Source organism: Galeopterus variegatus, unplaced genomic scaffold (assembly GCF_000696425.1).
Source record: "Galeopterus variegatus unplaced genomic scaffold, G_variegatus-3.0.2 Scaffold4670, whole genome shotgun sequence".
Classification (NCBI taxonomy): Eukaryota; Metazoa; Chordata; class Mammalia; order Dermoptera; family Cynocephalidae; genus Galeopterus; species Galeopterus variegatus.
The window spans coordinates 132,594-143,735 of NW_007730781.1; the positions used below are offsets into that span (position 1 = coordinate 132,594).

General features: G+C 32.7%; 1 protein-coding gene across 1 annotated transcript in view; it reads right to left on the reverse strand.

Moving 5' to 3' along the window:
• Positions 1–11,142, reverse strand: part of HOOK1 (hook microtubule-tethering protein 1) — a 56,470-nt gene that overhangs the window by 39,879 nt on the left and 5,449 nt on the right. Inside the window, exons 2-5 of the mRNA XM_008588086.1 lie at positions 7,960–8,045; positions 5,047–5,119; positions 2,169–2,219; positions 1,406–1,538 (exon numbers count right to left, since the gene is read on the reverse strand). Of these exons, the coding sequence (XP_008586308.1) occupies positions 1,406–1,538; positions 2,169–2,219; positions 5,047–5,119; positions 7,960–8,045 (343 nt within the window). The remainder of the gene's footprint in view (positions 1–1,405; positions 1,539–2,168; positions 2,220–5,046; positions 5,120–7,959; positions 8,046–11,142) is intronic.

Below are 11,142 nucleotides of genomic sequence, written 5' to 3' on the forward strand. Positions count from 1 at the left end.
AGAAATTAAACAGTAAAAACAAAATAGAATCTAAGCCAAAAGTTGTTTCTTTGTAAATTGGTAAACTGGTAAGATTAACTTAGAAAAAATAGTTATAAATAAACAGTAAATGGAATAGAAAGAAAGCATTAATCAAAAAAAAAAAAATTAAAAGGATCACAATTATAACAGAAAATTACGAGATTTATAATGAATTAATATTTGTCAACTTATGATTAAATATTTAGGAAACTTTCCATGAGCAAATATCCCTCATTTTTATGAAAAACCCAACACATAAGCCTTTGACATTATCTATAAGTGAGAAATAAAAGTCTATAGAGAAGTACTGACTTGCCCTAGGAAAAAATAGCTAGTTAATGCTAAAGATGGACTAATATCAAAGTTTTGTGATGCCCAATCCCTGTCATTTTTATGAAAAACCCAACACATAAGCCTTTGACATTATCTATAAGTGAGAAATAAAAGTCTATAGAGAAGTACTGACTTGCCCTAGGCAAAAATAGCTAGTTAATGCTAAAGATGGACTAATATCAAAGTTTTGTGATGCCCAATCCCTGTCTTCGCTTACTGATAAACTACAATTGACTTCATGTATTTTATTTTCCTCTTTCCTGAGTTTGTTCTTATTCAGTTTATCCTGTCTTGTATCCTTTCTTCATTAGTTAGATGTTAAATGTATTTTCTAAGGTACTAGTTCTCAAAGTATTTGCAAACTTCAGCTAGCAACATTCTTTTATAAAGGTGATATACTAAGACCAAGTTTGGACAAATCTTGCAAAAAATATTAGCATCAAAACTCAATGCCCAGACTAATACAAGCCCCCAGGGAAGGAGATCTGGGTCTGTTCAGTTCATCATTTCACTCATTACGTGCAACCAAAAATGACCTTTCGATATACCAATATAATGTTCCAATTCCATTTATATCATCAGACTGTTTATCTGGAGGATACAATGGACAGGCATTCTTCTGAGATGAGCAGAATATTATGTGAAGAAGCCTGGATTATAATTTAGTAGCTGAGTATTTATTTATAAAAAACTAAATCAACCTAAAGGTTTATTTTACACATGAAACAGATAATATATCAGATGAATAAGTACAATTTTTATTAAACATCCACTAAATCCTAGTACTAGATATTTTAAATTAAACTAACTAGACTAAAATACACTTAATTTAGCCCCTGACTATGAATCTCAGAATCCAGGTATAAACAGGATACTCAAGATATGTAGCTTTTTAATGGCAGAGCTGGACTAGAATTCAGAACTTCAGGTTTACATTTCAGGGTGCTTTCTATCAAGCTGTAACAGTACATCTTAATGCTACCTTGTATAGCAATGTAGGTCTAGGTGTTTTGAGAAAGTGGAAATTCTCAAATGATTGAAATTCACTTACCTTGCTTCTTTTCACAGTTGACCGCACAACCTAAAATAAGCTGGAGCAACCTCCCAAGCTCCACAGAATCCGAACATTCAGTTATTTGGTTTAAATCAGGGATAAGTGCTTCAGAAATCTGCTGCCCTAAAAACTGTAGCATCAAAATAATAAGTTAGACCACTCATTTATGTAGGCGACAAATAATTTACTACATTTAATTATTACAAGGAAAATAAATTATAAATAGGTTCATGAAATGACTCAGATAAGTTAACAAATGACAAATGAAAACTATTGATAAAACCATTTAGCAATATTCAGGCAAGCTCCCCAAAGTTTGAGTAACCAATCAAAAGCAAGTATTATTGCTTTTGGTTTTACACCAAATATTCTTATGTAATATGTGATATCTCACAGTCTGTCTTTGCTATTGCTTACATTAGAAATAAATGTGAAAATAATGCAAGTTACTTCAACTAATTATAAAGTTTACCTTATAGCATTGCATAAAATCAAATTATATTAAAGATGAAGGTAATTCTATTTGAGAAAACAATTTAAAGAGTACATAAGCAATTTTATTTTACAAATCAGTATATCCAAACTTAAGCCTGTTTATTTTCACAAAATGAGTATTCCAAAAAATGGCAATAAATTAGTAATATATTCCAATTAAGAATTACATTCTAGTAAAACATTATAAAGAAAAAGCCAAGTCATTTTCAGTGTCAATAAAATTATCATAGCATTTTGCATTTAAACAAAGTCATATTTTTCATACCTCATGGTAATAACTCACAATTCTTTGAAGGACCTTCTTTAAATTACTAGCCTAATGTGAAAAAAAAGAATGACAAATAAATTCTTATTTCATATTAACAATGAAAGGAAATTTATGCCAAGATGAAAGGTAATAAAAACTTTCCCTGGATAAAAATGATAGCAAAAACATTACAGTTCTAGAAATACAGGCACATGATATCTTTTAAACATCAGAGATTGAATCAGTGTTTGATTAAGTAGGGCAAGTCTATTTAAAGTGAGCCACAATGAATTCAAGTGCCCACTTTACAGATTTTGTTATGAGCATGTCCACCTCCAGCCATGAGCAAGTTAACAGGGTTTAGACTTGCACTCCTGCCACAAATAACTAGAAAACAGGATGAAATGCAAGGAACAATTGTTGTCAAGCTTTAGACAACAGGCAATATAGAACTCTGCTTTCCGAAAAAAAGAAAAACAAAAAAGATGAGCCCTACACTACTCCAAGATTTCTGTCTTAAGGCAATTTCAGACCATGCATAGGGAGATGAAAGCCAACTGGTAAACTGAACAATTCCCAAAGGTTACAGAGGGCCAGAAAGTTCTGAAATTCCCACTAGCCAGAAGAGACTACTGTATGCACAAACCATTCACTGAAGACCCCAAAAGGTCACAACTTAGTAGTGGATTTAACCGAGCCTTAAGAGGAAAGAGTAACTTCAGATCTGTACCCCCCACCAATCCCAGAAACAGGACTTGAAAGGATGAAACTGATTCACAAGTATTGTAACTGTTTGTGGAACAAAGTTCAACACTCTTTCAAGGAATACAAAACATTCAGCACTGAATACAATGTCTAACATGCCATAAAAAAATTACTACACAAGTGAAGCAGCAGGAAAACGTGGACCCAAATGAGGAGATAACTCAGTCAAAAGAAACGGGCCCAGAAATGACAGATGAAAGAATTGGAAGGCAAGGTTAAAACTGCTAATTAAAAAACATTCGAGAATTAAAACAAACTAACAAAAAAAAACCCACATTAAAATAAGGAAAGAAATAGAAGATTTTTTTTAAAAAAAGAACCAAATAAAGAGATTGTTAAACCTGATAAAGTATGACCCAAATATTAGGTGTCTACATAAAACATTTTCAATATAAAGACACAGACAGAATTAAAGAATGGAAAAAATATACTAATGGAAAAAAATAATTGTAACACCAAAGTGGCTACATTAATATCAGACAAATTAGACATCAAGTCAAGGAATGTTATCAGAGATAAAGAAAGGCATTTCATAATGATAAGTGGATTCATTCATCAAGAAGATATAAAAAAATATAATGTTTAATACACCTAATAAGAGAAATTCAAAATACATGAAGTAAAAATTAATAGAATTTAAAGGGAAACAGGCAAAACCACCATCATCATTAGAGATTTAAGGACTCCTCCCTCTGTAACTGAGAGAATAATTAGACAGAAAATCAATAAAGATATAAAAGATGAAAGCAGCACTGTCAACAAATTTAAAATAATCCATACTTATTCAACAGCTGCAGAATACATGTTGTTTTCAAGCCTACATGGAACATTCACCAACAAAGACCTTACGTTAGGTCATAAAATAAGTCTCAGTAAATGTAAAAGAATTTCTCAACACAGAGTATGTTCTCAGACCAAAATGGAATTAGATTAAAAATCAATAAATAAAACGTACCTGGAAAATCCTCAAATACTTAGAATTTGAATTACCTACTTCTAATTTACACATAGGTCAAAGAATAAACCACAAGGAAAACTAACAAATATTTTAAATGGAATGAAAATAAGAGCACAGTATGTCAAAATGTGTGGGATGTGGTTAAGGCAGTGCTTATTATTAGGGGAAGAAAAGGCCTTAAATCGATTATTTAAGCTTCTGCTATAAGAAGAGCAGATGTAAGTAGAAGAAAGGAAATAATAAAGATAAGAGAGAAAAATCAATGAAATAGGAAACAAAAGCTAGTTCTTTGAAAAAATATGTAAAATTGAAAAACATCTAGCTAGACTTATCAAGGAAAAATAAGCAAGACACAAATTACGAATATAAGGAAAGAAAGAGAAAATGAGGAAACATCACTAAAGATCATACAGTCATTAGCATATTGTTAGCCTAATAATACAATCAAGAACAATGTATGCCAATACATTGGACAACCTATATGAAACAAACGTCCTATAAGACACAACAAACTTAAAAATAGAAAATCAGTTTGGCAGTTTGTTATAAGATTAAACATTTACTTAAACAACTCATCAATTCCACTCAGGAGTTTACCCAAGAGAAATTAATTATGTCTATGCAAAGACTCATACATGAATGTTCACTGGTGTTGTATTCATAACAGCCAAAGACAGAAACAATTCAAACATTCATCAACAGGTGAATAGCTAAACAAATTATGGTATTTCAATGTAATAAAATACTGCTCAGAAAAAAGAAAACTAAAAATACTGCTCAGAAAAAAAAATACAGGCAACATGGGTGAGTTCAGACGCACTGTACTGAGTGAAATAAACTAGACACAGAGTACATACTCTATGGTTCCATTTACATGGAGTTTAAGAAATAAAACCTATAGTGACACAAAGCAGATCTGTGGTTGCCTAGGGCCAGGCTGAAAGTAGGGATTAACTGGAAAGGGGCATAAGCACATATTTCAGATTGACAGACATGTTTTATATCTAATTGTGACAGCAGTTACATTACAAACATACACATGTGTCAAAACTCAAACTGGACACAATAAAATGAACCCATAAGTTAATTTAAAAAAAAAAGATGTAGTTGAGTTTGGTGCTAATTTTAGGACTACCTTTTGGATCATGTGCTTATCCCATTCATTCTGCATACCTTTATTCTCCAGTTGTCCCCAACATCCTCTTTAATTCGGCTTAACCAAGATTCGTTGAACCAAGCCATATCACTAAAACAAAAATACAAACGCTAAACATTAAAATGTTTTTATTACATGAAAAATACCAAAGTGAGTCAACAGAGAAAGTTACTTTATATCCTAAAGCCTACCCTTAAGAAGAATAGTAAATACAATTTAAATGAATTTTTTGTAATTCCTAATGTTTCATTTGGAATTTCTCATATTAAATTATTTGAGTCACTAACACCTTCAATTTAACAAACATTTACTAAATATTTAAAACTAGGCACCCCGCTAGCAGGAAGATGTAAAAATCCCAACCCTGTAAAGGTTAAAAAAAAAAAAGAAAGAAAAAAATAAAACCAACATTATAATGCTATGTACCAAGCACTGTGCTTGATGTTTTTCCATGTTATTTCATTTAAATATTACAGTAACTTAGCAAAGAATCTATTATTATAATGTATGATTTAAGTCTTACTATCCAGGACCCAGACTTCTGAAAAGCTCTAAAACTGGAAGGGAGTTAGAAACAAAAAATAAATTAACAGTAGCCTTGAATGGTAAGGAGGCTAACACACCATGAACATGTAAAAACAGGCAAGTAAAGCCCCCCCCCCAAAGAGATTTAGGCCCAATTTTAGGTCAATGGTCATTTGTTTAATGAAGGGAGCTTTCTGACTGTATGGCTATTTTATTCTTCTTGCAGAAAAGCCATTACTAAACAATAAAAGACAAAAGAGAGAACAAAAATAGAAAAAACAGAGTGAGGATCAGCACTAACAGCAGAATGCAAAATACTGTAGAAAAATGAGTTGGTGATAAAGGATACAGCTTAGCTAAAATTTACCTGACCCTACTTGTAGTGGATAGAATTAGTCCCCCCAAAACTCACTGAATTGTGTTCCCCAAGTTTTATGTATTAGAAACTTAGCTCCCATCCTGACTGTTAAAAGGTTGACAAAACCTATTATGGTAATTGAAAAGTGTAGCCTTGAAGAGGTAATTAGTTTGTAGGACCCATGCAGTAGTGAATGGATTAATAATGGTGGTCAGGAGTGTGGTTCTGAGGGCTTTAAAAGAAGAGAGGAGAGTCTGTCTTTCTCTCTCTCTCTCTGCTCCACCATTTTTGCAATGTGATACCCTACTGTCACTGACGTCACCACCAAGACCCTCACCAGATGTGTTCTGTGGACTTTGGACTTCCTAGCCCTGAAAAATGTAAGCAATAAATTTCATCTTCTTTATAAATCACCCAGTTCTGTGTATTTTGTTACAAGCAACAGAAACGACTAATACACTACTCTAAACATCGGGTATAGTGTTAGAGTATAGGAGGTCAAAGAGCCATGTGCATCACATCATGGTAAAAACAGGTCTCTTCCATTATATTGTGGCATAAAGCTACTAGCACACCAAAACATAGAAATGACATCTTTGGATGGCACTGTTGAAGTGAGTGAATGCATACCACCCTTACTTACATCCATACCAACTACAGTGTAGCTACATCTACACCAATACCCACAACACATTGCAATGAGAAAGCAAGGAGCGCATTCTAAGAACAAAAAACAATGATGACTTTCCCAAATCATAAAGAAAGGACCATGTTCAGAAAGCTTGGCTCTGACCAATTAATCATTTTATAACCAATCGGGATATGAATAAATAAAACATTTAAGAAATATTTTTTAAAAGTCAGGAGAGTAAGGCATATTTTAGAATGACTGCCTTCTCCCCCCACCAAAAAAAGTTAGCATGTTAAGTTTGTCTTTTAAAGTGTTAATCTTGAGTTAACTGTAAAACCCGTTGATTCGAATTAGACCATTTTGTAAATTCCAAGTAACTAGGATTTTGATATCATTTTAAGTTATTTTTCTAAGAATGGAATAGGATTTTTGCTAATCCATCTACAGGGTTTTCAATGTTATTCACAGCAAATCTTTTCAAAATGATGATAATAATGAAATAAACAATCTCTGACTATAAAACAACAAAGCAGAGATGGGATTCTGGTCGCAAAGTAAGCAAATACAAAATCATTATGATTACTAATAAATTATGAGTGCAGAATTGGCCCTATCTGCCTATTAAGGGTACAGCTCATATTGTATACCACTGCCCTAATCCTTGTACAATGTTTGGCAAATATTAGGAAATAATGGATATAAGAACTTTTAATATTATAGAATTATATAAAATGGGTCTAGCCCAAACAGAATCACTTTATGAGTTAAGGTTCCCTAGCATGTATAACTTCAAATTTCACTCATTCATCATTTCATTATTGGTGTACTCATAAATTACTACTATTAATTTAGAACAAGATCTTAAAATTTAATATTTTTTCAAATCTAGTATTTTATGCTTCAATAATCTCTAAAATAATCTCCATGCATTGATACCTTATACTCATAAATTACTACTATTAATTTAGAACAAGATCTTAAAATTTAATATTTCTTCAAATCTAGTATTTTATGCTTCAATAATCTCTAAAATAATCTCCATGCATTGATACCTTAAAATGACAATAGTACAACCAAAGGAAACATATGCAATTATACATTTATTTAAACTGTTTCTTTTATAGTTATTATAATCTTGTGAAAATGCCCAGAACACGTGTAAAATAAAATCTCTTGAGTAAACAAGAATCCCGATCATTCATTTAATTCAGGTGTATCTTTATGAGCAAGCAAGGAACAAAGAAGTCATAAACATTTTGTTCCCTAAGTTGCAAGAATGCCTTGGTAGTACCATATGCCTGCATTATGTCATTGACTTGGATTAAAGTTTCAATAACCCTTGGAATACAAGTGTAGGCTTTCTTCTTTGGTATTGGGTTTACAATTCTTTTCAGGCAGAGTTTGACCACTACTCACATCTGATGAAGAACTTGTGCCATGGCAACTCCATTAGTCAGCTGTTTGACATCTTGACAAGGTGAGGAAGTATTGAATGTCTGCAGCTAAAATGACATAAAGCAAATGTCCTTACTGCTTCTTTATACCTACAGGTTAGCATTACTAAATAAATAAATGGAAAACAGCTAAAAATTGTCCTGTTTTAAATGCAGACCCTGCCAAACAAATGAAACTATACTAATAAGTTTCTATGGCTGTGTAATATTTTTATTAAAATAAACACAATGTTTCGTGAAATCATGCCTAAGACAGAAAAACACATGGATGCCATGTATGAAGTAATTCAGAATTTCCAAATAATACAAAGCCAGGTGTATAATTCTAGTCTTGCGCTTTGTCTTTTTTTAGAAAAAACATCAGGAAAAAACTTTAAGATAACCCAATATTTGCAAATTAAAATTTTAATCATATCATTTGATAAGAAAACAAAGGCTAGAAAAGTCAAGTCTAAAACTACTTACAGTTTTTCCATAAGCTCTAAAATAAGAAAGACTCCTGTTTACTATCCAGCAATTGGCCTTAGGGCATGAAGAGTCAAGGAAGGGCCCACCCACCATGTCAAGTTGTTTCTATCTAGTTTGGCTTTAGATATTACTAAGTTTTCAAATCCCTATTTATTAAATATTCATGTACACATTAAAAACAGAAGTGGAATAGTGACACCATTTTCAAATAAGCAAAGACAAGACAAAAATTTTTAGAAAGCAAATTACAACAGAAGTAAAATGGATCATATACTTTCTAGAAGTCTAATCTCAACCTATAGGATTTTAAATTAAAAATTCTATGATTCTCCATACAGATTCATCTCCTTCACTTTTCACTTATAATTTATAAGTTTACCACTTAACTACCTTAACACAATAAAATTATCTCCCACCATAATTAAATTTTAGTGGTTCTGGGTATTTTGAAATTCTACAAATCTGTCTCCATTATCCTAATACAACATGGAAGACTGACATAGGTGAACGTAATCCAGCCACAGTTACTTTCAAAAAGTACACAGAGATACTTTACTGAGCTCCTACTTTATGTGGGATACTGTGATATAGGATGAGGTTACAAAGGAAAATCTCCAGGTTTCTACCCTCAAAGAAGCTTCAGTCAGGAGTTAAGGAGAAGAGAAAAAGACAAATAACTTCTAGACAATATGGTAAGTCCCATGACTGAAGTATGCACAGAATGTTCTGAAAAAAATAGAAGCGTCAGTTAATCTAATTAGTGTTTGTATTTAGAAAAGACTTCTTGAAGATGATTCCTAAAATGGAAGGTCTTGAGAGATGAGTCAAATATTTTGTAAGTAAAGAAAGGGCCAGGGGAAGGAAGCTTTAGGAAACAGGAATATAAAAGTACAGATATATGAGATGAGGAGAGATGATATTTTTAGGGAACATGCAGTTCAGTATCACTGGATTTGCAGCGTAAAGGATCGGGAAGGAGTGACAACCAAAGGGGTTACAGAGATAGACAGCAGTCAGGACACTGGCAGGCCATGACATCAAGCCTGGATTTATTTTATCCTTAATGGCATCATCTATATAATGGGAAACAGCTTCTACCTCACAAGACGTTGGGAGAATTAAATGAAACAGCAAACAAAACATACTTATTAGATCAGTGCCTAGCAATGTGGTATGAGCTCAATGGCTGGCACATTAGCTATGAGCCAGGGTTTCTCAAAGTGTGAGGTCCAGGAACAATACGTATGAGAATCTCCAGACATATTAAATTTTAAAAATCCCCAAGTGATTCTCATGCACGTTAATTTTTGAGAACCATTGCTCTGGGTGATGAGAAATCACTAAAGAGTAATAAGGAAGTGGGAGACATCTTTAGTATATTTTGGAAAGCAGCAATAGTGACAGAGTAGCTTTATGCTTGAGTCAAAGAGACAAATTAAAATGTTCCTGCAATGTGCCTACTGATAAAATGGACAGCTTAGGGGTAATTAGCATACTGCTGACTGAGAGGACAAATTCATGGAATATATAAAGTATAAAATAAGAAAGATTTTACAAGTAGTTGGATGTACAGGGAAAGGAAACCCCAGTACTCAGAGCATCTTTAAAAGGAAAATAAACTATGGCTCCCACTTTTCAATCCTTTAAAAAGTTACATCATTAACTTCTTACAAAATGGATATAATTAGGATTAAAAAAAGGAGAATTTCAGAGCACAGAATATTAGGCAACATAGTAAAGAGATATGTATAAGGAGTATATATGCTACAAGTTGCTAACTTGCCCACTATGCTCAAATTAAGATCAATTTTTCCTTTTCACCAGCCAGACATTGAAGTGTCTTTTGGAAGTCCTTAAAATAGCTACAAAATAAATTAGATAACAGAGAATGTAATTTCATTTGGCTAAACTGAAAGGCTTTATAATCAAGAACAGTGAATAAATTAAAAAACTCAGTGGGGGAGAAAGGCCAAAGCAAAGGGACAAAAGAAAATGTATTCTTTCAAATTATTCTTCATAGAGGTGAAGAGGCAAAGTCTTTTTAGTGAGTAACCCAGGGCAGACAGGGCTTTCAAAGGTGTCTATCAGTAGACAAAATGTTCTAGCAAATAACCGTCTTAACTTCTTCTACATTTTTAAATAAAGCAAATAATCAGATATGTGGAAATATTGTTCCTAAACTGCTTCAATACAAATGTCATAGAAATCAAGGAAGAAAGGGGGTTTTCACAACTGATAGCAACAAAAACTCAATCTTGGATGAATCCTATCTTCACAGTCTCCCCCTAAAGAGAGGAGACTCATTTCAGAAAGATGACCATAGTTTTGCATTTTAAGATCTTTATGAAAACAATTCAGCCTTTAATAATTTTCTTAATTTGGGTATATATTTGTTATTACTCTTTCCTTCACCCGTCTATCAAAGTCAAAGAATATAAGAACCAAGAGAACCATTATAAAATACTTGGTCAACCCTCTAATTTTATTGGTGAAAGTAAAGCTCAAAGACACTAAACAAATTTCCAGTGTCCAGAGTCAAGAGACAGAATTAAATTTATATTCATAGAAATACTTCTTTTTTTTTTTTTTTCTTTTTTACTGACCGGTAACGGTATCGCAACCCTTGGTGTTGCGCCCGTACCGGGGACCGCCAACGGGATCGCAACCCTTGGTGTTG